At 39.5% G+C, this 27810-nt stretch overlaps 2 protein-coding genes and 1 non-coding gene across 7 annotated transcripts; all 3 read right to left on the bottom strand.

Moving 5' to 3' along the window:
- Window positions 1–117: 117 nt before the first annotated feature.
- On the bottom strand, window positions 118–6067 carry PDCL (phosducin like). 2 transcript variants are annotated; one of them, XM_074161237.1, is made up of 5 exons: window positions 5925–6045; window positions 4666–4709; window positions 4032–4206; window positions 1984–2165; window positions 118–877 (listed from the first exon to the last, which is right to left on the bottom strand). In XM_074161237.1, the coding sequence occupies exons 3-5, from the start codon at window positions 4198–4200 to the stop codon at window positions 326–328; spliced, it is 903 nt and encodes a 300-aa protein (XP_074017338.1). In that variant the 5' UTR covers window positions 4201–4206; window positions 4666–4709; window positions 5925–6045; the 3' UTR covers window positions 118–325. The 2 variants fall into 2 exon arrangements, with proteins under 2 accessions (XP_074017338.1, XP_074017337.1); XM_074161236.1 differs by having other exon boundaries at window positions 122–877; window positions 6007–6067.
- A 5575-nt stretch (window positions 6068–11642) lies between these two features.
- Window positions 11643–26685, bottom strand: RC3H2 (ring finger and CCCH-type domains 2). 4 transcript variants are annotated; one of them, XM_074161077.1, is made up of 20 exons: window positions 26455–26685; window positions 24876–24993; window positions 24180–24413; window positions 23088–23263; window positions 22434–22634; window positions 21899–22031; window positions 21525–21643; window positions 21042–21154; window positions 20518–20826; window positions 19549–19763; window positions 18592–19019; window positions 17983–18153; window positions 16708–16863; window positions 15741–15954; window positions 15496–15580; window positions 14902–14983; window positions 14337–14483; window positions 13696–13803; window positions 12455–12603; window positions 11643–11841 (listed from the first exon to the last, which is right to left on the bottom strand). In XM_074161077.1, the coding sequence occupies exons 1-20, from the start codon at window positions 26683–26685 to the stop codon at window positions 11643–11645; spliced, it is 3588 nt and encodes a 1195-aa protein (XP_074017178.1). The 4 variants fall into 4 exon arrangements, with proteins under 4 accessions (XP_074017178.1, XP_074017180.1, XP_074017179.1 ...); XM_074161079.1 differs by lacking the exon at window positions 17983–18153; XM_074161078.1 differs by lacking the exon at window positions 13696–13803 and having other exon boundaries at window positions 14349–14483.
- On the bottom strand, window positions 22119–22234 carry LOC141473812 (small nucleolar RNA SNORD90). Its single transcript, XR_012463603.1, has one exon. It is a non-coding gene; the product is annotated as a small nucleolar RNA SNORD90 (small nucleolar RNA).
- Window positions 26686–27810: the final 1125 nt, after the last annotated feature.

Genomic DNA, 27810 nt, shown 5'->3' on the forward strand with positions numbered 1-27810 from the left:
GTGTTTTTAAGAAAAAAAATAATCTAAGTGATTTAGAGATCAGAAATGACAATACACCATTTCCTAAACTTACTGCATTGTGTTAGAGCTTCATGTTTAGTAAAATACGTTTGAATTGGATAAAGGCAAGACTGTTTCAGTGTGTACTTTATTGAATTAATTTAAGAAACTGTTAGGAATTCCTTACATTATTTTTTACAAGCAAAAGTCAAAGTGCATGACGGGGAAGAATACATACGCACACTAGAGCAGAAGGAGAACAATCCCTATAGCACAAGAACATCCCACAGTACAACTACACCTACTGGCCCTGGCTATACGTGGTTCAGTCTATTTCCAGATCACTGTCTTCACTGTAACACGCAGAGGGATTATGTATAGAAGTCAGGAGCACCAGGTCCTTTTCTGGAAGCAAACCACATTCCTGCAGAAAAGCCTCCAGGTCAACAGCAAAAAAATCTTCTCCGAGCTGGTCAGTGATTCGCACAAAATTGCCGATGAGCTCACCTGCCTTATAGACCAGCAACGCTGGCAGAGCGTTATTAGTGAAGCGAGCGCTGGCGCCGATGAGCGAACTCTTCACTCTGCAAAATTTAACCGTTGGATACTCTGCAGCTAGGCAGATCATGCAGCCATGCAGGGACTCGGTGCCAGGGATATCATCTTCATAAATATGGATCATGATCAGCGTGCTCTTATGCTCTTTATCAACTGTGTCCAAAAACGCTTCTCCGCTGGTAATCTCAAAAACCTGTTTAAATTGCTGCCCGCTGTACAACTGCTGCCTCATCTCCTCCATTCGCTGCTTCCTGTATCGCTGCAGGAATTCCTCATCATCTTCATCATTGTGAATCATGTTATACTCTTGTAATGTCATCTAAAAAAAACACATGCAAAGATACATGAAAAAGAAAAGAGATCTGCATCACTATATGGGTCACTTATATAATGAGAATTTAAATCAAGAGGATTAATGTGGGTCACTCATCTTTAATAACAGCAAAGTGCAACCCGTGAAGGCTCAAGCACCCTCTGCATTATACTCCACTTTGATCTAATTAGAAACCGTGTCCAGTGGGAACAGTGATTTCAGCCTTGGCTATTCCAGTTTCCAGGAGCTGCGCTAATAACACAAGTGGCTGCTCCCACTTTAATCCAGGTTAAGGGTGGCTCTGGGCTCTCCCTAAGCTACAGGCACTGGTTTGGGTACCGTGCCTGACCCAAGTCTACTTTCTTTCTCATTAGCTTTCCATTTAGTTTTTCAGTTAACATCTTGTGGCAACCAAATGCACTCTCTTGTCTGTAGAGCTAAAATTAACAGGATTTTATGTATTTCGTATCTGTTCACTTGCTTCCTTAAACATATTTGTATCACTCAAGGTATAGACAGCATGGGCAACTTTTATCATCTGAAAGCAAGAATCACTGTCTGCTAATTAGTAACTTGTCTGACTAGAACTGTAAGAGCTAATCATACAGCCCAGCTGACTGAAACCATTCACTTCCAACGCCTTCTATCTGTGGAGCTCAAAGTCAAAGCTGAATTCTCAACATCCACTTACTAAATATGAAATCAATAAGGACTCCTAACCTCCTGTTTTAGGCATGGGAGACAGTATTCATAGGTTTGCTGTATAACTCCTCGCATTAATCCCCTGAAGTCGACTTATTTGATAAACAGATCAGGGGAATCTGGGAAAAGGATTTGGACTTCTTTGGTACAGCAGCTAAATTGCTTATTTCTTAACACAGGCAAACGCAATGCTCCTGGAATACCACCAAAATGCAAAATAAACTTGACAACACCTGGCAAATATAGTTATAAAGGACCTTTTAGACTGCTGCTGTGTTCCTCTTTACTAGGAAGAAACGATATATATCTACTGATAGAACAAGGATTTCTACCTGCTTCACATACACAAAGGATGAAACTGAAAATATTAAACATTTAAGTGGCATTTTAATTCCCTTGTGCCACGCTACCTTTCCATTGATTTTTTCCTGAAGCTCTTTCTGCTTCTGCTTATCAGTCTCCTCATCCAAGTGAGATCTGCATGTCATAGACAATTTTTTTATGAGTCGTTCCATTTCTCTGCGCTGCTCCTGCCGCTGTTCGGTTTCCAATTGTTTAAATCTTCGCCAGTCATTAATGACTCCTTTGGGACCTGAAATTAAATATATAGGCATTTTGCATAAAAGGGTAATAGAATTACACCTAACATTTAAAATTCAAGTAATAATTTATAAGTCAGTAGTAAAATAGTGGCCCTCCCATAAACTCTTTGTATACTGTGCAAAATGTTGAAATGAAACGAAAGAAGTACCTTGCCATTCACACATCCTTCAGTTTGTATCTATTCTTTTTTCTAAGACGAGTGAAGTTTATCTAACGAGGCTACTCTCATAATTGTCCCAAAGACTATTCCAAAGATTAATATCTGTGTTCTTGAAATAGAACCACCCTCAAGAACTCCCCTATTGTTAGCATGGCTTTTCATAAGAACAAAAATAACGATGGGAAAGTATAATTAATGTTCTTGTGCAGAAGTACATTCTGTGATGTCCAATAGTGTTAATTCTTACAGACTGCACCTCCCTCTGACCTTGCTGGGGGCCCAGCAGAAAGAGTTACTTTTTCAGGTCCCCTTTAAGTATGACAGTTTAGTGCTATAATTCTTCCATTCTTCCTTTAGGTGAAAGATGTGAACACACGCAGGAAGAAGATTTTTCGTCATTCTTAGAGAAACCATAAAATAGAGGGACAGTCTTTCCTAAGAATGTAAGAAATACCCTCTGGATCACACCCACGGTCCACACAGACTCGTATTGTTCTCTGACAGTGGCAGCAGAGAATGCTATTTTGGGAAAGCCCAGCCACTTTTTATCTATTCCTCGTGTACTCGTTCAGCATTGTCAACCAAATCTGCTCTGTAAACAAAGCCTAACTGCTTTAGGTATAATGCTTTAGGTATAATGCTTTAGGTATAATGCTTTAGGTATAATGCTTTAGGTATAATGCTTTAGGTATAATGCTGAAGTCTCTTACAGGAGAAGTCAGACATTAAAATAAAGAACTGGCTATTACAAATAAGGTTAGACTAGAGCCAGGAAATTACAGAATCACAGAATATTTTTGGTTGGATGGGACCTTTGAGATCATCGAGTCCAACCAACGATGGGACCTTTGAGATCATTGAGTCCAACCAATAAAAAAAAAACCAAACCCAAACCAAAACCACAAAAAAACCCCAAAATCCCAGAACACCAAACACCAAAACCAAACCAAAACAAATGCCCACAACCACACCCCACACCCACCCACAAACAGACACAAACCAACAATCCCGGGCACTAGAGCGTGCCCTGAAGTGCCATGTCTACACGTTTCTTAAATACCTCCAGGGATGGCGACTCCACCACCTCCCTGGGCAGGCTGTTCCAGTGCCCGACCACCCTCTCAGTAAAGTCATTCTTCCTCATATCTAATCTAAACCTCCCCTGCCCCAACTTCAGACCATTTCCTCTGGTCCTGACATTATTCACTTGAGAGAAGAGGCCAACACCCACCTCTCTACAACCTCCTTTCAGGTAGCTATAGAGGGCAATGAGGTCCCCCCTCAGCCTCCTCTTCTCCAAACTAAACATGCCCAGTTCCCTCAGCCTCTCCTCCTGTGACTTGTTCTCCAGACCCCTCACCAGCTTGGTGGCTCTCCTCTGGACACGCTCCAGCCCCTCAATGTCCTTCCTGTAGTGAGGGGCCCAGAACTGAACACAGCACTCGAGGTGAGGCCTCACCAGTGCCGAGTCCAGAGGCACCATCACTGCCCTGCTCCTGCTGGCCACGCTGTTCCTGATACAGGCCAGGATGCTGTTGGCCTTCTTGGCCACCTGGGCACACTGCAAATGATCCACCTCTGACTCAAGTATGCACAAAATCAGGACTTTCAGGTCAAAAAATGAATTTTAGAGAAACATACGAATCTTCCAATAAAAGAAGTATTTACAAAACAATTAGTTTGCTCTGACGGTACCTGTGTTGACTGCACTGCCATCGCTGCTGAGGTCTACTTCCCCAACGCTTTCAGGAACAGTGCTCTCCCCTTCTTTATCTTCTTTCTCACTGTCTTCATCCTCACCCTCGCTACTGCTGTAATAGTACTGCAGCTTCTCACCAAGCAGTTTATCATCCAAAGCAGTCATTGTGCTCTAAAAAATAAATTAACAAAATAGAGAATGTATCTCTTATTCAAGTACGCATCACGAGATACCACCTCAACTGCATAATAACGGTCCTTTAATTCCTCAGAGCAGATTTTTAGCCACATAAAACAGTTTAGAGCCCACTATGAAACAGCCTACAGTGCAGTCAGTCACGTGAGCTAATTCTTAGGCACAATTTCAAACTCACTTAAGTTAAAAACCTGTATGAACAGAGCTGCTCTGAGGCTCACTTGTGCAGAAACACTTTATGTGTGTTCTCATTCATGGAGAATTAGTTTTCCAACTGCGATGCAGGAGTCTTATCGGCCTCACTCAGACATCTCCATGAGGCTGATTTCCCAGTTATTGAAATTTAAATTTCCAGTATTATTTGCATTATTTTAACAGTGACTTGTTTGAGCTGAAAAATGATCAATGTAATTAATCAAATTAAAATGTGCTGACCTTTATTCTTTCCCAGTCTTGCAGAGACAAGCTTCTATCAAAACCTGGAAGAACATCAATTCAAATTGTCAAAGGCAATGCCAAAGAAACTGTTGCAGAAATCCGGCACGTTTAAAGAACTAACACACGCAAGGAAAAAAAATTAAAGGGAATGTAACCATGTTTGCTGTTTAACAAAAAAAGGTTACTCTGCAACACAGAAAATGGACTTTCTAAGTATGGAGACAGAACGTACAAATGCTTAGTGCAGTCAGTGCTACAGTTTCACGAACATCACTTCCAGGCTAAGAAATAACGTATCAAAAGAAAGATCTTCGTGTCTGTCATCTTCTCTCCTGCTCACTGACCACGTCGGGCACATTCCCACGGCTCAGCAGCATCCTGTTTGCACGGACAGCACCAACATTAGATGCTGACATGCAGATGAAGTGATTGCGACTATCCTAAAAACCCTCACTTTTCCCGAGTTAAACATTTTTTTGATCCAAAATACCTTCTGCTAAATAGCAATTAACAGCAGCAGAATCCGCCCTCCGCAGCTACTGACAGTGTCAGCATTTACGGGCTTTGTAAACCTCTCGCAGCAGGAGAACAGAGAGACCAGATGTCTCCAAGTGATGGAAAGCTGAGGAATCACAGAGCTCCTTAGGAGCCTGGGGCTGTCTCTCCACTGACTCCTTCCACCACAACCCTCTGAAGGAGCTGCTGGTGGAATCCCATCCCCACGAAGGTGTAAAAAGCCTGGGAATTACTCTTCTTTCCTGGGTGAGGGGCAGTGGATGCAGAAAGGACCAAGCCATTACGGTCAGATACGTGGCTGTGGACCTGTGCTGCACGAACTACACCTAAATGTCCACAAAATTTCAATTAAAAAAAAAAAAAAAAAAAGCAATTTCAATCAAATCAGTTCATTTGGGCTCCCACTCAATCCTGCAGGACTCTACAATGCCAGCCCGTGGCAAAGACACCCCGAGCACCGCCCGGCCAAGGCCGCTCCTGCAGGAATTAAAAGCCGGTGAAGCCGATCCCGGGGCAGGCGGGCAGATGGCCCGGGATTACCGGGATCACTGCCCAGAGCATCGCGGGGCCACAGGGAAGGGGCACCGCAAAGCCGACATTTTTATAACGGCGGATCCTCGGCCACCGGGCCAGGCAAAGACAGGAACCAAAAGGGATTAATTTCAGCAGAAAAGGGCCAAGTGCTCCCAAGGTCCGCTCGGCCGAGCCCCCCCGCCCGGCTCCGGGCCGCGCCGCCTCACCCGCCACCCCGGGGAGCCCCGCTTCGCCTCGGGGAAATGGGTCAGCCGGCCCGAGCGGCCATCCCCGGCCCTGCCGCCTCACCGGACCCCGGCCCGGCCCCGCCGCCGCCGCCTCCTCACCCGCTCCGCAGCCTTCCGGGGCCGCCCCTGCCGGCGCGGCGCGGGGCATGGCGGGAAGGAGGCGGCCTGAGGGGGCGGGAAGGAGGCGGCCATTACACACACACACACACACACACCACACACACACACACCCCCCCCCGGTCTCCCCTCTCCGCCGCGGTTTGAAGGCAAAGAGTCAATTTAAGGTGGACAAATAATTTTTATTCGTGCATGCAAATACATGTCAATACTGCAAACTTCTTCCATCAAAGTCTCTCAAACACCGAAAACCAGGATGCTCTATCCGTGAGCAGCCGCAGCCGACACCTCCTCAGGCGGCGCTACAGCAAACGGGGGGCGGCCGGGCCCTACCTCTACCACCACGGGAAACAGACCATCGGGACTCCAAACCCAGATAAACGGAATAGAATTTAAACTCCCCCCCCCGCCCCACCCCATATATCCCCATTTCATTTTACAGATTTTTTTTTTTAATTTTTTTTTTTTTAAATTATAGTTTTAAATAGAAGCTGAGAATGCGCCATAAAAATGAGCATTAAATCCATCGTAGCGATGGTGCCTGCTTTATACATGATGGGTGTACACCATCTTTTATTTCATTTACATTTCAATCGAACAATAGATTTGCAAAGAAAATGTCTAATACAGACGTAAAAATATTCACACTAGAGCTTCACAATCGGTTGTACAATTGACAAACAGGCCTCTTTTCCCAAACTTTCCAGCTAAGCAAATTTATAAAAATGTAATCAATGCAACAAGAAAAAAAAAAAACAAAAAAAAAAACAAAACACCAACAAAAATTTTTTCTCTTTAAAACTTCCAGGGAAAAGAATACGCAGTAAACAGTATAAATGCGGACACAGCAGATGCTGCAAGCTAACCACGATACTTCTGAGTGGCTGTACAGTGGGTATGTGCAGTACAAATAAAAGCCACGTGTGTTGTATCACAACTACCGTAAAATGTACTTGTTTGCCCAGCTAAGAAAATGCATGCATTTCCATGCCTTGGATTAACTGAGATCTACTCTGGATAAATCGATGGGCTATGTGCAAATGACCTTGGCTTTCGGCAGTATTATTACAGCCAGGCTCTGTTTTATTTCAGCTTTTACAGTAAAATCTTGAGTGATTAAGAGCTTCCACAAGCGTCCTTCTAAAATAACGGGGTGTAGCATTACATTTGGGTATTGGTCATTTTGATTATTCAGATTTGTTTCATCACTGACAGTTGTTTTTTTCCCTTGTCGTGCTCCCTCGCCAGCAGAGAGATACACAGCCATGACTGCTGCCAAAGTCAGCTCTTCATTTATACTGGAAAATGGGTCATTTAAAAAAAGCACATTTATTGTGTTCTGCTTGCAGAAGAGGTCCCTCAATGAGAGGGAATTTCCTAGCAAAGGGATTAAACTACAACATAAAGAATGGACTTTTACATACTATAGATAATCCGATCATTTCTCATTTTGTTACACTCTCAAATTCAACATCTTCCTTCAATAACATTCTAATAATAATGAAAAGTCTGTTCACAAATATGATCAAGGAGCTGCTGGCATACAGTGTTTATGTACAGCAACAGGTACAACTTGACAACTTGTGCTTTAAAAAAGCAAACAAAAACAATGTTTGGAACTATTCTGAGTTTAGATCAAGTTATTTTAAGCGTTCTTTCCTCAGCTGTTTCTGACCACTGTGCATTATTTTGTACCTCATCCAGCCTAGTACACTACGATACAAGAACAGCATTCAGCTCTTGAGTACAGGATAAATTAAAATTTCAATTGTGTTATCAAAGCACTAAAAACCTTCCAAATTAGACTTCTACAAAGAGCACTTAAGAGCTTATTTAATCAGCTGCGTTCAACTTTTTCTTTTTTCCCTAAATCACATGACAAACTTTAGTGTCCCTGTACTAGACTACCAAGAACCAGCGCCAGTTTGCTTTGCAAAGAGTCTAACCTTTCCTTTGAAGGGTCTAGTATACATTCTACAATGCAAAATCTGCATAAATACTAAGATTCATTTCTTGTCACCTGTTTACAGGAACAAAGTATCAGTAGCAGGGCAATCGCTCTGCTAGAAGTATATGTCAAGAATGTACAGATAATTACTTTCTCACCCAAGCACTCTCCCAGCACAAGCATTAGTCTCTATTAAGACCTATCTGGGAAATGAGGCAAACCAAGAAATGAATCCAGGTAGTGAGGCAACACAATTAACTTAGATACTAATAATTCCTGTATCTCTTGCATGTGAAATCCCTGCTGTACCCCTAGTGGAGGGAAAAAAAAAACCCCAACAAAAAAAAAAGAAAAACAAAAACACCAAACCAAAACAGCCCAAAATGCTTGTCCAAGCAAAGCAAAAGAGCCAATCTCTTTCTCCAACCTGCTACGGGCCTTTTTTCTGACAGCACAGGTAAGTTAGGCCAAAACCTAAATGGAAATCACTGCTACTAACACACAAAGATTAGTCACTCTATCTCGGTGTCAGAAAACAAGCCCTTCCATAGCCCAAAGGCACCTGATTTGCAACTAGACGAATACATACTTGTTTGGATAGGGTCAAGGGCTGAAACTTCACCAAAGCAGGAAGCCAGAACTAGGCTCCCACCCGCAGCTTCTTCTGTCAGGGCACTGGAGGGCATAGTTTCATGGCAAAAACCACACAGTCAGTTTTAAAACCATTAAGACAAAGCTGGCATGCTGTTAAAACCCCCAAACGAGTCTTTTGCCTGTAATTCTATATATTAAAAATTCAACTAAAAAAACCCTAGCCTCTAGTTAAGAACCAACTTTCCATATGAAGTGTATGGTCATCCTAGAGAACTGCTCTATCCCGGGACCTCCTGCTGCAGAGAAGAGTATATAGATACCGTTGTTCTTAAATATGCCAACAGGGTTGGCAGGAATATGTTGGGCTTATGTAATTTCACGGGACGAACAGGCAAATGTGTGTAAGCAGCTTATCCCAATCCCCCTCCAGCAGAGCACAACCAAGTTTTTAAAATTGCAATTTTAAAATTAAAAAGTTAAGGTAAATACACAATCAATTTATGTAGTATATATTCACCCTCAGATCATGCTGAAGATGTTCTGTGGAGTTCTGGTGCACAGAGGGCTCTTTCCCTGAGGGCAAATAAGGACTTCTCAAACCTTTATATTTTCTCTATTTTTGTAACAAAATAGCAATTTAAAATTTAAAAATCTTTTAAAAAAATTACATCACCTTCAACATGGAAGATCTCACTGTTTAAATATCCATGAAAGAGACATACTCGTTTGCATATCTGTTTTGGAATTACATTGTACAGCAAATAATAGTATCTCAGAAGCATTTCAAAAGTAATATAAATTCATATTTACAGAATGGTCTTGGTATAAAATATACAACAATCATATTTATGTCTAACATTCTAAGTTAAAGTTAACATCAATAGGAAATAAGTTAAGGTGACAAAGGTGGTCTGGTTCTTGGATCCATTCACTTTGAGTTGCGAGTGAAACAAAGCGTGGGTCTAACCCCAGCTACGAGGCAGCACTGGCCGTGGGGAGGTACAGCTACAGCCACAGGGAACTACCAGAAGACTACGGGGACCAGGTTTCTACATACATTCCTTTACAGTTGAGTATTAAATAGATGCGTAAGATCTTCCATACTGACACCAGAATATCAAAACTAACCCTTGGATTTTTCAGGTATATTTACAACATAATTATTTCATGGACAAGTTTCGTTAGGAGAGATATCAAACACCAATATTTACTTAGTCTAATCAGTAACCCTCAGGGAAATGCCAACCCCCACCCCCCAGAAGCGTGCACAAAACAGTTATCAAAATCTTACCCGACCACATAGCTGTGATTTTGTAAAATAACAACTCAGACGACCAGTAACATGATCCTCTTTAAGCATTTTGCTAGCAGGAAAAGCCCTTACATGCAGTACACCTGGTGAAAGATCAGCTTGGCTTAAAATATTCCAGTACAATTTTCAGAGTAAACAACTTCACAGAAGTTAATAAAAACATAAAAAAAAAAAAGTAAAACTTGTCACAAAGAAAAGTAAGAGGACAAACAAGAAGATAATAATCATCAGGAGGGAGAGTCCTGCTTTCTTTAAAAATAAAAAAAAAAGTGGATTTTTAAGCTTCTCAAAAAAAAATATGCCCAGGGCTCTAGTTCATGTGTATTTATGAAAACCAATTTTCAGTTGACATGTCTAACATGATTCTCAGTCACATCTTAACAGGGCATAGATTCATACACTTTTCAGTACTCTGAAGGTCAGATAATGCTATATTATTGTATTTTCAAGGTCTTTGAAAATAAGTTGCCACTGAACAAGCAAAAATTAAACCTGAATACAAAATTATGATTAACAACATTTAACAAAGGTAATACAACCGCCTTAAATTCCCAATATTTAGATTAAATTAAAAACAAAACAGTACAAAAAACAGCAATACCATCTTGTTAGTCAGTGCAAACACTACATACAGGGTTTTCAAAGGAAAGCCAAGAGCACCTGATACTTTTTGCCAAGTCATCTGGATTCTATAAACTCCAAGTTGAGAACTATTAATTAAAAAAAAAAAGAAAAAAAACAAACCCCAAACCCAAAATTGCTGTTACATTAGTGCATAACCTCTCAAAATGGTTGAAAATTGTTTCACGTATAACTCGGGGAAATCAATACCTAGTACGTTCGCTGGAGGACTTAGGCACTTGGTTTACTTCTGGTAACTTTACTTGGACAAGTAGCCTCTGTGTGTGTGTGTGTGTGTGTGTGTGTGTCTGTGTGTGTGTCTGTGTGTGTGTCTGTGTGTGTGTCTGTGTGTGTGTCTGTGTGTGTGTCTGTGTGTGTGTCTGTGTGTGTGTCTGTGTGTGTGTCTGTGTGTGTGTCTGTGTGTGTGTCTGTGTGTGTGTCTGTGTCTACAGCACTAAAGCAGAAATTGGCAGGGGAAAAAACCAGAAACAAAAAGCTGCAGCAAAGCACTGCACCACAGACCTGCAAATAACGCAGCAGTGCAAAGCTAATGGTGTGTTAACCCTGTAAAAGTCTCAAGTCCAAATCTCCACCTCTCAGTCATCAAACAGGAAACAATACTCCATGCAAAGTTCCACAACTAAAGAAAAAGCAGCTGCAACAAGACACAAGTTCTTCTCTCATGAAACAAAATAGAGACAAATAAGTTAGTCTTCCTTTCACTAGATGTATCATCGTAGGATCCTGCTAGTTTAAATAACTGAGTTGTTAGTTTTCTACAGAAGCCATTTTAAACAAGAATGGCTCAGATACCGCACCGGATTGCTACAAACTCATAAAAAGCTGCTTTAAGCTTAAGTAAAACAATGTCCAAATTCCATTCATTTGTGGAAAGTGAACGCCTTACCCTAGTAAAGTAAGTTTTTTTTTCTTCAGAATGCTAATGCGAGAGGGGCTTGAAGTATCAAAGAGTCCACAGGAAATGCATGACCCCAATATTATTTTTTTTAAAAAAAATATACATTATATAATATATATTATATATATAAAAAGCTAGTGTAAATGCTTCCATGGTGTGGTCACAAGCTGGAAAGATGAATGCCTTTCAGCTGTTAACCATCCTGCCATTTGCAACAGGCTTTAAAAAGTCATTTTTATCCTCAGACATAATGCGAGCAGTTTTCAAACTGCGGCTGCCAGCACTGCCTGCTGTGCGGAGGGGCAGGCAGCTTGCATTGCTAACAGATGTTGGGATCGGCTGACTGAAGCAAGAAGTTACGGGCAGGATTGTTTTCTGCTCCTCCCTGAGGAGAAAAATAAGTTACACAAATATTAAACAAGTACATGCACAAGTATCCGGAACTGAATTGTGTGCATTAAATAAATACTGACATAAACTCATTTTTAGCAACAGGCTAAACATCTTACTATGGAACGGTACGCTCAAGGTGTTAAATGCAGTCTGCCTCATTTTCAAAGGCTGCATTACACATTAAAGACTACAGAACATATAAACCTAAAATAGTGTATTTTAAAAACTACCTCTCTATGGAGATTTGTGCAAACAGTATGACATTTAACCTTTTGAAGTTTTTCTTAATTTCTGTTAGCTATAAAAATACTTTTGCATTTTTTGCTTACTGAATGTGAAAGGTATTTTTAACAGCTGTGACACATTTCAGTAGATACGATTACAACAATGCATACGAACAATGGTACCATCCTGTGACTTTCGTGTTTGTGACCTAATTCTATTTCTTAACAGGTTCTTCTCACTTCACCATGTGTACACAATGCAGATGTCTAATCCGAGTCTGAGTGGGTACGTCGTTCATCCTTAAACAATCATGCTTCAACTATTCTGATGCTGCTGTTTGTCTAATACTGGCAGACACTGCTGGTTTGTCTAACACTCACAGAATCACAAGGTCTTCACCTAAACTTTGTCTCTTCTGTTCCATAGATTCTTTCTGGTGCTGCTTTAGTGGGTGCCCGTTCTCTACAGTTGTTCCGTTGAGCAGCTGATCATCTTGAGAACTAATCCCTAGCTGAATATCCAGAATCTCCTACAGGAGAGAAGGAGAAATGTCCATCAATACTGTCGCTACCAGCTTCAAATTTTCCTAATAATATGTAGTTCCACTACATAAAGCTGATGGAAATGGCAGCCTCATCATAAGACTCCTTATTTTTATTTCATACTATTGGAATCTCCACCACATTTTACTATAGGGAAAAGGAAAAAACAATTATTTAAAGATGGCAGTGAATGACATCAGTAGTATAAACATCAGTTGCTAAAATAAAAAATGGTTTATGAGGTGAGATACAAAGGAAGCAATGAAGACAACGAGAGCTGTTTCAGTAACTAGGGGGAGAGGAAAGGCTAAAGATAAAGGTCCGTCCATTCATGTAACAGCGATTCACAATTCACACTATGGTGCTACATCACATACCGCTAGCAGAGCCAATGAAAGCTGTAGCCAGTACTGTAGGCCACTATTGCAATGGATTATGGAATATGTTCCATATAAGAACCTTAATTTCTTTTAAGTGTACAATGCCTTAAAAAAAAAAAAAAACGGACAATTGATCCTAACACTCAGAATGAACCCCAGAATGCTTTATGACTGCACAGCAAAGGAGGAGGTAGCATAGAAGAAGCTGGGGTAGATGCCCAGAATTACAAATAAACAAATTAAAGTAGTAGTGGAAACAAAAGAACACCAGGTTACAATCATTTAAATTACTTTACTATTAGAATCAGGTGAGCACAAAGTTTAAATTAAATGATCACATTTAAATGTAAACTTCAATGTAAAACATTCTTAACTACAGTTTCAACAGTGGGGGTGAAGGAACAGACTCCCCATCATTACTGATGCTATCAAAAGATAAAGAGCAAAAAGCTGAGAGCTATGACAAAGAACAGTGAGCTGGTTTTAACTTCAGTAATATCAACCCCCAGGTACCTGAACAAGAAGTACGAGACCCCTAGTGTTAAAATAAGGCAAATGTTTGACATCACTACAAAGACTAAAACCAAAAGGCTTTGCTATCAACATAATTTCCCAATTCATAAAGAAATTGTAGAAGTTTTTTAATAACTAATGAAAGCACCCAGTGACCTCTTTAGACACACAAATTTTTGTACTTACTTCTATTTGTTCACCTTGCCCATCAGGTTCATCCGTGTCAAGGGCCGACAGCTCCAATTCAATGTCTCGGTCCGGCTTTGTGTCTGCACAGTCTTCAGTATAATCAGTCTAAAAAAAGAATTAGTATCTTCTGTAAATATCAAATTGGCTTTTCACCTGCTTCACACAACACTCAAGACAGAAGATGCATTTCTAGGACACAGTATTTCTACAATACAAAATAGCTAGTCAGCCATAAATAGAACTTTGGGCATAGACAATATAGGATACAAAGCTAAATCTAATCACATTAAAGTACTGAAACAGAGAGAAAAAAATGAATATTGAAGTAGACATTGCTGTAGAGTCCACTGGCAGAATGTTTTGATTTCTAACACATACAAGTAGAATGAAAATTAATGATTGCATGAAAATGGATTGTCACATTCTTCCAATTTTGTAAACGGGTGACTGGAGCAGCAGCACAGCAGGTGCTCCTCTTCATCTCAGGGAAATAACTGGGTGCAACAACAACAGTGACTTAACTCACGTAAATCGCATTATAAATATTTGGAAATGTTAAAACTATGAGTTTTAACTCTGTTAAAAGGCATGCACTTAGGTATATACAAAAGCCCTCAGATTCGTTTCATCCCAATTACCCCTTTCTTTACCTCACCATTCCTCAAATCAATTTCCTTGCTTAAAAGATTTAAGGTAAGACGACTGCCTTCATCTAGAGAATTCCACTTCTGCTGCATGGCCAGTGCGTTCGCCTCTCTCTGAAGTAATAATGAGTTACTTTTGGCCTACGGAAAGAAACATATCAGTTACCAACAACTACCAACTTAAGCCATGTGTTGTCAAATGGCAAAATAAATCAACTTTCAAAAAGAACAGTTCTTTTGCTAGATGTATAACTATGTATTCCTTTAATGCACAGCATTTATTTTGTTCTGCATTTGCTGACGTGTCAGGCCCACCACTTTCTCCCAAAAATGGTCTTACTGATGTCAATGGAACAGCTCATATTAGCAGTCCTTCTGCATCACACCAAGTGCTGCAGTACTAGCGTCTAGTTAACCCTGATTAATCATTTTGTCAATTGTACTATTTTCTGCAGGTTATACTAAGAAAATTTATTTAAAAATCAGTTTACTAGATCCCCCCCTCTTTTTTTTATTTAAATAAATTAAAAAGCCCACATGGTATAGTGTCTGATCTTACCTGCTGTAACTCAATACTCAGTAGATCTCCAGTGCTGGAATGCTTTCTGTGACCAGACAAATCTGTAACTATGAACCTGTCCCTTTAAGAGAATGAAGGCAAAACTAGGAATAAAAACAAGTTCTCTAAATCAAAGACCCCATAAACTTCATTAGTTTATGCATGTTAGATTTCTGCACAGAAATTACGTGACTAAGATAACGCACTCTTCACAATACCCCAAGGCATTATATGAAGCAAACATCTTTATTTTACAAATGGGTAAGATGTGGCAAGAATACTTGAGAGAAACTCCTCAAGATGGCAGTTTGACATGACAGTTTGGCAGTACTGACTCCAATTCTTTGATTAGTTCTCTCAAGGAATAGTTGCTAGTAATTCGGTATTATTAGCTGCATTAAGTGTTAAAGACTACACAAGTTTTAGTGTAGTTTTTCCAAGGTTCTATGCTGGATAGGAAAAAATATTTTGCTTTAAAATTAAGAACCTCTATTAATAGTTCCAGATTTTTTTTCCCCCCACATGCAGGATTTTGAAGAACAGCAAGCTACAAAAAATGTTTTTAAGAGAACATTAAAAAAAGAAAGTCCATACCGTTCTGCATAACGTGCTGATGAAGTAGAATCTGAGCCATAGGCACTCCATCTTGAGTCAACAGCATTGACATAAGGGACGTAATCTGTAACAAATTAAGATACCGTTCATTATCTTCTCTGTTCTTAAAGTGGGATATTCAGGAATGTTAGCTCTTTGCATCTTCATTGCTGTAGTAAGCATGAAAAGGGTGAAACGCTCACAATGTATGACGTTACAACATCGCAGGAAGCCTGTACTTGTACCTGATACACTGATGGGCTTCGTAGCACTTCCTTGGGAAGCAGTGGCCTGAATAGGGTCTGTCGTGTGATAACCCGTGCGGGATGACCTGGAGATTGCACCCCACTTGGAGATAATCGGTCCATCGCTAAATGGGATTATAGGATCTTCTTCCTTTGCCCTTCTCTGTGTTTCAAATAAATGTACTCTCCTTTTAACATCTCCGCTGTCCAAATCCTACACGTTTAGGAGACAGAAGATACATGGACTCATTTGAGGTTATTCAGATTCTTCAGTTGGCTAATAACTTTCTGATTATTGTTGCTGAATACAATGCTGAAAATCTGTCCAACTAGAGAGCCAAGATGGGCCTCAACAATTTAACTATTGCCCTTTAATGGCAAACTGACCACGAGAAAGCTATTGCCAGTGTTAGAAATAATAATTTTGCTTTTCCAAGCTTGTGTTTCCGGGTAGAAAAAGTTCCGGCATGCTTTAAGGTCCTTCAGTACCCTTTCCTGTACTTAAAGGAGGCAGTACCAGGCTCAGGATGAGATTTGCTTACACTTATTTCTAGAACATAAAGGTAACCTGCTGCCCTGTATAGTAGAAAGTCTCCAAAATGCATGAGCTCTTCCCCCTTAATAATCAGAGGACATACTTAAAATTCATGAGTTCTTATCAGTTTACAGACCGTCTACTCAAAATATTTTGGCTACAAGTTTGATTCACAGATATCTGTTATTAACATGGTTGTTTCAGACATCTGAGAATTTTACTTGTGGCACTACATTCTGTCACTGAAGTAAATAGATTATTTACAAAACTGGGAAAAGATATTCGAAACAACTTCAAATATGTAGAATGACTTTCAAATACTAAGAATAGAAGCTATCAACTTTAAAAAAAAAGGCTTGTTTAACCAAACAGAAGACACTTCAGCATGTAAGTATCATTACACTAATGAGATAACATGCAGAAAACCCCTACCATTAACACGGCATTTGAATTGGCAATCACATCCTTGGGCTCTGAGTCGATAGCGTTTATACAAGAGCCAATAGTGCCACAAGACCACGGTGAATAGTGAGAGAGATGGTCTTCCTCAAATTTAGTTCCACTCAGATCACTGACACTCTCTGAGAACTACGGAAAAGGGAATAAATATTTATTATAAATAAAATATTATATAATATTTATTATTAATAAAAACAGGGAATTCAGTCTAAAATAAGAAAAGACATTTATTGCTATTTAATTCAATTATCTCAAAAGTCAATCAAGGAGTTCTAGCCATATTCAAGACTTAACTCAGGGACAACATAACCCGTTCTGTCAAATTTTAAATCACTACAGCTGACAGCAGCTAACTGCCTGGTCTGCCAAGATGAGAGACTGAAATCAGTGTCACTATGTTAGCCACAGGTTTCTTCAGGCAAATCCCTACAGTAATTAAACTGAGAGGAAGCCATGCATTTTCCTTTGATATACAAGCCAGTGGCAGACAGAAGTATGACTTGGAACCCTCCAACCTGAATGAAGAGTACTAAATCCTGATCTACCTTGAAGACACCCATAAGGGACTTCAAGTACCTAACAAGATCTTTTCTGAATCCTCTCAGTCTAACACCTCAGATATCATCAATGGACCTGTAAAACCACAGCCGAGAGTGCTTGGCAAGGTGGGTCTCAAACTAGTTTCTTGGATGCATTTGATTTACACATATGGAAAATAAATATCACAAGGTACTTTCTACAAAAGCACATGATTTCTATTTGTTGAGTTTCCATTCTTGTTTACGGAACTTATCACATACATGCACAATGTTCTACCAATGCCTTTTGCCACTTTTAAGGGATAGATATTCTCTGGGACTTGACAAGCGTTTGCAGCTTGATTCACTCTACTCATCAGGTCATGATGCCATTTGGAGTACAAAAGGGAAAGTCCTTCTTAATGGAAAAGAACTGTTGTTCCCTACACAAAAACGTGGAGGTTCACAAAGCTACTTCAATAAAATTACATTTTCTTTAGTGAGGGTAAATTGAATCACTTCACTTGTTGACCTGTTTTCAGCAATCATGGTTAGCATCACCTTAATACCAAATCGAATGTGTTCACTATTAGATATTACTTTCCTTTTGCTAGAAGATTAAAATAATTTTATGAACCACAAATGGCAGGCAGAAATTCTTTACTAGAAATATTAAATGGCATCTTATGGAAACAGGAAGGGAAAATAAAGTTGTTCTCTGGCTTCCCACCTCTGTGCTGAAATCTACGCTGAAGAGAGGAGAAGGTGGTGTTGGAGATGGTGTTGCCATTGGAAGCGTTGATGATACCAGAGGAGTCTTCTGTGTGTGATACTGTGCCCATTGCTCCGGCTTCCGTCTTAATTGCTCCTCATACCCAGTCTTCAAATGACCGCAAGGCTCCTAGCAATAATAAATACAGGACTGTATATCTTACCATACTCTAATCGGAAGGCAAATACTTGCAGGAGACACTTGGAGCCCCAAATTCCCTTGGGTGTGTAACCCTCCATTGGTATCACTAGAAGAATTTCACAAGGATCTGGAGGAGAACCTGGCCTATATATGGCAACTCAAATCTTATTTGTGTAATTAATTCAAGAAACATACATGCCAATTAAAGAGGGAAAGGGACTCTGCTCCTAATGCAGATTTGAGCAGTCTATTGTACAAGCCCATTTTATTAAGGTTAAAAACACAACAAGAACTTTGGCCAGGTCACATGTCTTGATCGCTGTAACCCCAAATAAACAGAAGAGGTCTATGCTAATTATTTACCAACTTTTCAGTAATGACCTTCAGAACCAAGACTACATCCTTCCCTTTCTGGCTCTCACTTACCCTCGGTAAAGGCACAGTCCTCTGTTCGTTTGGAGGTTGACAAGCCACAGAATAATATCCATCCAAAGAGTTGTATCTCTCACGCAATGATGTCTGATAGACAGATGAGTGCATCACATCCATGGGAGGTAAAGAATTGCTCCTAATAATATCATCTCGTGGGTACATCTGTGGGCGCCAGATGCGCCTGCTGTCATAAACTGGAGCATACATTCCAGAAGGGACAGGAGGAACTGGTCCATACGGCTGCGGAGGAGGAGGTTGGTAAGGAGAATTCAGTCGATCTCGAGGGGGAAATGTACTGTAATGATCGGCATATGGCACGGAAGCAGGTGGGAGGGAGGACTCTGGAACGTTATTGGACCTCACAAAGCGAGGAACACAGGGAGCCACACCAGCTGGTACTGTTGGAGGTGGTGGATAATATCCTTAAAAATTGGAAAAAGGCATATTTAATGTAACCACAAATGACCCAAAATTTTACACGTTCTAAAACTGTAAATAGTGTTGCTAAGTACCTTTAAAGAAGAGTCACACTTTACAAACCTGTTACTGACCCTATCGTATTTCTGTGGAATATAATTTCATGTATGACAACCGTATTTGCAGATGTAGTGCTGACCCCTTACTACCTTGACCCAATTCAGGAAATGGAGTTTCTCTGCCCTTGCTCCTATGGTGTAACTATATAACTGAGTAACTGAAAAGACAGCATCTTAAGTACCTCTTTATATAGGAAGTTATAACAGTTGTCTCTAAAATAAAAAGCTGTATTGCTAAAAAAGTACTTCCAAAGGTCCATAAATAACCACTTACACACTTGGCTTATGCTTTTTTCTTTGCAGAGGATTGTTTGAACACTTCTACCTTTTGTTTTGAGAGCTTGTGAATGACCTGATGCTCTAACACCTAATTGTTTGCTTGAATATAAACATGCACGCTGCTCATCTCACTCACCTGTCTGCGGGTACTGTGGAACTTCATATGACAGCTGAGTCCTGGGATCTTGGAAATATTGAACATTATCAGAATGTGGAGGGTAGACGGGTACTCTGGGAACAAATGGGCTGGATTTTGGAGGCACAGAATTAACTTCTGTTCCAATATTAGGAGGACCAGCTGAGGTAGCTGCTGCCTGGCTTACAGGAGTCTTGGGTGGAGAACCAATTTTACTGAAAAGGATTACCAAGAAATCATTAAGCAGATCTTTACTTATTTCAGTTGGTCAACTCTTTGTGTACACTCTCATGTAATGTGGAAATTTGGGCCATGTCACTTCCTCTGGAATTTTTTTTTTCATACCCAAACCTGATAGGAGATAAGTCTGAGATGTAATAATACTAAAAAAAACTCAAAAGTGGATATAAATGTTTTGATACATACTCAGAAGCTTACATACCACTTGTAAGTGTATTCTGGTAAAGACAAAGGCTTTGAAAAGTTACATAGAAGCTCAGCACTTCCTGCAGAAGTATCTAAAATTTTTTAAGGGAAAACCCCAAAACTAGAAGGTTTCCAGGATTATTAAGGGACCACACACTACATGCACCCTTCTTCGTTTCAGGAAATGTCAAATTTTGAGTGCAAGATTTGTTTTATTTTTATGTAATAACGCAACAGTAATTAAGATACCAGGCTGAGAACAACAGAATAAAAGATAAAGGGAGAGATTTTCTCTATATTGCATGGGAGCATTCAACAGCGAAAACAACCGACACTGGCTCTGACAACTTGAATCCACAGACTTTGTAAAATGGTGTCTGTTTTACAGTACAAGATCTTACACAGCTCTGCAGCCAGTGAGCACCAGCAACAACTGCAAGCCAGGACTAGAATTCAGTATCTGTTTTTTGCCATCCATAAACTCCATGATGGTCTAAAAGCAAAATGTTGTGTTTAGTTATCTTTATGAAAAAAGTTACCTACTTTTCAGGTAGTGATTCTGTAGGGGATCCAGAAACATTCTGGCCATTGGCTCCAGTCTTCCCTCCCTTCTTGGTGTTCTCCAACGCTCTCAAGGAGGTGTCCGCACAGCGAGGGATCAGCTGGGGAACACCACTTTCTAGATTAGCTATTCCATTAGTACTTGGCACCATCTTCCCTGTTGCTTCGGGGCTTCCTATGACAGAAATGACGTTTCCTGTTGTGGTTGAGACGGTGCTATTTACGCCAACTTTATTTAGAAGGGGGAATGTTCTCACTGTTGCACTGATTTTTTTGTTCCTCAAGCGATATCTAAAAACAAACATGTACAAACACACACAAAAGACAGATGATTTAAAAAGCGCTTATTGTGAACTTTAATGTATTTGTAAAATTAGCAAAAGGAAGGGGTTGAGAGGAACAAGATATGCAAAAATTACAGGTCTTCAAAAACTGTTTTCAAAATTCTATGGAGATTGGTTGGATTTAAATTAAAAAGAAAAAAAAAAAAAGTCTCCCACACTCACTTTTCAAGCTCTTCCTGAGAATGAGCAAATGTACAGTTTGTTCCTCTTGGACATCCCCCTTGCTGTCGAAGGTCTCGGCACATACTTGTTTTGTATTTGCTATTTGGTTGTGGCTTTAACAACAACAAATAAAAAACAAACACAAAACATTCTTCTTACAAACATTTACATAAAAATAGGCTTTAAATTCACAAAACACATCCATGATACGTTTTTACATATTGCACCTTTAATTAGAAAACTAAGGAAACTGTGTTGCTGGGCTAAGTACTATGCCATTGTACAGATCTCACTACAGCAAGCTCTGCGGCATCTCACATTCAGATATGTTCAGTTCTCAAACCTGAACGCAGTAAGTAATAGTATCATCAATTATTCCACAGAAAAGGCCATAAATATCTCGAATCAATAGTAACTTTTCAAAGTTGCATCTTTCAGTAAATGTACGTTAAGACATATAATTCAATGAGCAAATATAGTTACCTGTGGAGTTTCGTGGCCTTTTCTACTGTAATTCTGAATGAAATCCACCAGCCCATGTACCACAGTCTTTACAGCGACCATTGCATTTTCCAGCTGCTCCCACGTTGGAGATGCTGCATCTAAAATTATTAAAAGCAGGTTTGTCATTCTGTCAGGAACTCCAGTAGTATCATAAATAAGAGGCCACTCTTCTAGTACTTCAAAACACCAAGTACTAGCACAGAACTCAGAGAGCCCCGAAGAAGAGTTTATGACATAATATAGTAATTAATGGGAATTTTGAAACTGAGAATGGGGGTTGTCATCTTAATCATTTTCTTTGCTAGATATAAAGAATATAAAAAAAAAAAAAGTAAAAAGTTTCACTTGCATACCTGGATTTGGATCTATGTTTGCCAGGAGCTCCAAGTGAGGCCTCAGCCTGTTTAAATTTGCAGGATCCCCCGTGCGCTGCAAGACAATCGTCAACTCTTGTACACTCTTGGCAAAAGATTCGGGAGATTGGAGCTGCAAACAAAGCGAGAGTTAGTGTGCTGCATCTTACAACTGTGAACTACACATCTTAAAAAGATTTTTATTACATTGGTTCCTATACGCATATGTTGTGTCTTCAGATGGCATATAGAGAGTATCAGTGGAGAGAAATTTTATTTCTCAGCTCAGAATCTGCCCTATGAAGCTTCATCATAAGACACAAAACAGGGAATTAATCTTAAGCTACTGAAAACCAAAATGTCTTCATATGAAGAATACGCTACAGTGGGGGAAAAAAACTTCATTCTAGTTTTAATTCATATTTAATATGACTAAAGACAAAAAGTTAACTCAAGCAGTTCTTGGATTTTTATTATAATATTTAATAGCCAAATCTAATGCTACAAAGATATTAAAATCATCCATTTGACGAACCTTGTCAATAATGGATTGCATGTGCGATTTATGGGCCAAGTCACCATAAAGAAGGGAAGACCATTGCTCTGGTGATATTCGAAGTCCTGCTTCCATAGCAATGTGAACAATTTGGGCATCATGTTCTCTCCGCAAAGCCTCGTAACTCCGAAACTCCTCTTTAAGTTGCATCAGAGAAGAATCTTCATCCCTTTTAGTGACCTAATAAACAGTAAAAGTTAAATACTCATCCTTGAACAAAAAATCTCCAAGTCCATCAGAAAAAAGACAGTTACATAGCACAAAATACAAAAGTATTGCTTTTGTATATTCAGGTTATATGTCTTCTTCTTATATATGTTTTACGTAGCAGTGCACAGGCAGAAACACCAGTTCCTCAAGTGTTTACAGGATCACAAGTGCAAAACCATACCACGTAAAGGAATCAGATTTGCTTAAGTTAGATATTTAGTAGTTCTAGTAGTTTTTGTTACTAAAGGATGACTTAAAGAAACAGGAAAGTATCTAGAAGCAACTTAAATAATAAGGAGGAAGAAAAATTTTAAGAGATTGAAATTTAAGGAACAGAATATTTAACTGAGAGCCCACTATAAACGTTAAGTCTCTGGAGCTGCACTAGTTTACAGGAACTAACTTCAAATATTGGTATTTTACCTTAAAGCATGATGCTCTATACAGTAGCTGCACAACATGACCAATGCTCGTTTTAGAGGCCTGAGGAAATCTTGGTTCTAGCCTTTGCACAACAAAAAGTACCAGAACTTTTCTTGAGAGTGCGGAGCCGTCTTCCAGTGCCAGTAATACGAGTTTCAGTGCCTCCTCTTGCATAGCTTTAACACACAAAAATAAAAGATACGAAATGAAATATAGTACCAGGAAAGAGCAAGGCTATCATATATTAGCACCAGAAGCAGGAGCATCTGAATCCTCTCGAACATAATTCCTTATTTTTTACACTGAGGGTGGTGAGACACTGGCCCAGGTTGCCCAGAGATATGGTATCTCCCCCATCCCTGGAAACATTCAAGGCCAAGTTGGACGGGGCTCTGAGCAACCTGCTCTGGCTGAAGATGCCCCTGCTCACAGCAGGGGGCTTGGACTAGACGGACTTTAAAGATCTCCTCCCACCCAAACCACTCTATGAAACTGTACAAAATAAATACTGGAACAGGAATGCTATCATCAGTTATTGGAATCAAGAGAAGACAACTTGCAATTTGAACAGAGTTTCCTTCTCATTTCTGTGCTTGCTTCAGCAGCATTATTAACAAAGAATTTGCTGTCTCTATCAAGATATAAACAGGATCATTATAAATTTTAAAATTAAACTGCAACTAAAGTTAGGATGATTGTATTTACAGTTGCAGTATGAGCAAGAGAGAACTTGCAGTTTTCTGTCCAACTCTAATCACAGGCAGCAGCACAACCAGCCTGTGTTACAGTCTCACTGCATTACAAACTGAGCAGAAAGCATGCTTATTTACTCTTCTTTGCCAGGATCTTTGAAATACTTCCTCACAATTTCAAAGAGCAGTTAATAAAGGGGAGGGGGGAACCCTCAAAACTTTAAATAGCAGATTTCACTAACTTGGCTATTTTCTTCCCTTCTCTCTTTTTGGCAAAAAGTTGAAAACCAGAAGTACTTACATCTTCAACTGAAGAGAATAAATTTCCCAATAATTTTTTGTTAAGAAAAGATATAGCTACATAAAGGTCCAGCTGCTGCAGATTCTGCAGATTCCTTACCTGGTCCTAGAAACTGGCATCCTCGTGCCCTGACAGCAGCCCAAAGATTGGCAGAAAGCTGCTGAGGATTCTGGTGCTGCAGGATCAGTTCTGTCACAGTTCTCTCTCCCAGCGATCGAGCTGCCCTCATAGCTCTAACCCGACCCTCTTCCTCCACCAGCTGACAATTCACCAGGGTCACAAGCTTCCTTTGCATCGGACGGCTCAGTGCACTTTGATTCAAGCTTGCAACACCTTCAAAGAAAGGGAGAAAAGGCAAACGATTGCTTCTAATCAGGCAAATTTAGCCAAATAAGACAAACAAAAACATTTAATAGGATGTGTCTTTCTCTGGGACTTGGATGCTAGTCAGGGGCACCTTCCCTTCTCTTAGGCAACTCTGTGGAATTCATTATCAAAAAGAATTTTAATTAAAGTCTTAAGTTGACATCATACCCATCCTTTGAGGAAAGTTAGCTTTAGTACAAAGTTAGCCCCAAGGAAATATTATTAAATAAAAAAGAATATTTTGCAAACTTAAAATAAAAAAAATTTAAAAATCAAGTGTCACAGATGTGAATAAGCTTTTAAAGACGTAAGGAAAAATTTATTACAAAAATGAGAGGATTATCCCATTGACATCTAAAATCAATGCCAAAAGCACAATGCTGTTAGAAGTAAGTGATACCAAAATTCCGTTGTTCAGTAGAGACTCACCTTTTCCTCCACTTAATGGCTTTAAGTAGAGTGCCAAATCCTCAACACATTTCTTTGCTACTTCATAATGTTTGTTCTCTCCTACATTACTCAACTTTACTGTCTGATGATCAGGTACCTACGAAAATGCAAGGGGGAAGAGAGGGAGAAGAATTATATATGTCTGGCTGACCTACTCGATACGCCCAGGATGGTACCACCACCACTACCACTGATGCCATAACGCTGCAGATGTACACTGCTTTTTAGAGAAGTGACAGACAGGACCCACCCAAGGTATGTAGAATGTAACAAGGAATACAAAAAGGACTAAAGATGAGGTCAGGGTGATGAAAGGTTATTTTTGTTAGTACTCAACACATTAAGAACAAAAGTAGGATAAATAACATTAACCGAGGTCTAATGAGAAGGTACTTAAAAGATGAATGAAGAACACAGGAATTGAGAGGATGATCAGTGTACAAGATCTGCATGATTTACTGCACAGAGACAAGGGAAGTTACAAGACAAAATTAACTGGCAAGAAAGTAATATTAAAAAGTCAAAAACAAAGTTAAAAAAATAATTTAAGCATAATTTGGGCATGCTGAAATCTTCAAAGAGAAGAACCAGCAATCTTAACTTGGTAGAAAAAACTCTAAGTACTTAGAGTAACAAGGTCAGACAAGGAAAACAGAGGGAGTGTTAGTCAAAATACATTAAATTGTTTGAAAGACATTGCAAGAACTCAGGAGACCGGGAAAACGAATGTTGTAAGATCAAGGCAATGATTTGATATACACTTAGAAATAAAAGAAATAAAAGAAAGGAACGTGAACTTGAGAAACAAAACCACTTTGACATTGATAGTGTTGTTACCGATAGCTGTGTCAAGGCATGTGATAAGACATTAAAAAAGCAAATTAAAAAGCATCTTCTTACTGCATCACCTAGGTGTTACAGCGAGAGTAATATGAAAAAGCATATGAATCAGCATAAGGTGAACAGACTGATTTAGTCTCCGTAAAGCGCAGCACTGATTATATAATCGCTGTTTTGCCACAGCTACGAGACAGCACCGGGAACATTCCTGGCCTGATTAGCCACTGTCTGAAAACGCAGCGCAAAAGCCATCATCATGCATATTTAAAAAATAAAAAATTATACAGACACACTTCTGAAACCTGGTTAAACAGCCAGCTACTTCCATACGTGTGACATGTAGAAATGAGATTGCTTGCAAGAGTACGATGAACGAGTGCAATCTGCAGGTTCACTTTTCTAATGACAATTGTGACAGATAATTGTCCATTTCCTAATGGATATTTTTCTCCAGTCACAGTTCAAGAGCCTTTTTAAACCAGAATTCAGCTTACAACTAAACAAATTTTCATTTTATGAGAAGAGGATGGTCCTGAAAATGGTGTGGTTGCCTTTAGAGTATGTACAGACTTCTAAATGTTACAAAGTTAAAGTCTTACCATTTTATCTTTTTTTTTTTTAGACTAAAAAGAGGGAAAAAAATCAGCACGCGTATTGCAACGGGTACGTAAATGGTAATAACATGAAGTGGCAAAACAAAGAGCTGCTTAAATCATACCTGGGCTCCAACTAACTGGAGGAGTGCAAAGTTTACAGGAAGCACATCGATGTCTGTATTGATGGCAGTCTGGTCGAAAGGACATGCCTTGCGATGAAGCTTGTTCAGGCAGGTCTTACAGACAGTGTGAGAGCAACCTAAGCTGATGGGTTTGTGCACATTCTCATCAAACTCGTTGTAGCAGATTGGGCAGGACAGAAATTCTGTCCACTGAGCTGCCTGCACAGGCATTGTGGAAGCCGGACACTTGTTTAGCAGACTAGCAGACCATTATTTCACTGTACTATGTTTTGGCAGCTGTAAGTGAATAACAGAGTATTTAAAACATGTTTTCTGGTAATTTAGAATTATTTTTAATTAAAGAAAAAAACAACAAACCACCATTTCAATATTTTACAGAATAAAACCAAACCCTTATGTTGAAGTACTCAAAAACCCCAACTTTGTGTTAGTTTAATAATTGTACCAAAAAAGGCTCATGAACTGAATCAATGCGGTCTACCATAAGTTGAACCTATTCACAATAAATGGCATTAAAGTTCTTCTCACAGGATTAAATACACCTTTAGCGTAGGAAGAGGAAGACATTTATTGGCACAGAAAGCGTAAAGGCGTGAATCACAGTAACCATCTCTCACAATATCTCATCTAACCTCAAATTTTCAAAACCCTGAAAGCACTCCCTGGTTGTAGAATGGGCCTGGGGTGGGGAGGAGACACAGAAACTTTTATTTATTTTTTTTTTGGCCCAGGGGAGTTAAAATGTTATTTCCATTTGAAGTGAAGTAGAACAATGCCTGCCTTCTACAGATCTTATGCAGACACGGAACTAAACGCATCTTTGCCTTTTTTTTTTTTTAAAAAAAAAAAAGACACATTTTATCTTTCTGTAAAAGACAAATCCATTAACAAATTGATTAACAAAAGTTAAGAATCATAAGAAAACACTAAAAGAATGAGAGCTTAGTTTTTAGTATTATGATTCTCTTATGTTACTTCCCCCTTTTCTCCCAAGAGCCTACCGGGGCACTCAAGGGCAGAGATCGCTGTGTTCAAGTTTGCTTTTCACAACTCTACCTTACACAACAAGGCAACTCCACTTCCATGAACTCACAAGAGAAAGCAAGAAAATCTCCGATGTGTTGAAAATCCAAGTATTTAGAACAAAACTTATGACAACGCAAGCAATAACTCCAGCTGGCTTGCTATTAAGTCTTTTCTCTTGAAACACCTCACTCTCTGCAGCAGCACCGTGCAAATCGTTTACATAAATGTATTCCAAAGAAAACACGGATTTATAGAGATTGTTGGGAAAGACGTCCCATCTTATATAATGCATGTTCTTGAAAAAGATAG

This window comes from Numenius arquata, chromosome 19 (genome assembly GCF_964106895.1).
Source record: "Numenius arquata chromosome 19, bNumArq3.hap1.1, whole genome shotgun sequence".
Classification (NCBI taxonomy): domain Eukaryota; kingdom Metazoa; phylum Chordata; class Aves; order Charadriiformes; family Scolopacidae; genus Numenius; species Numenius arquata.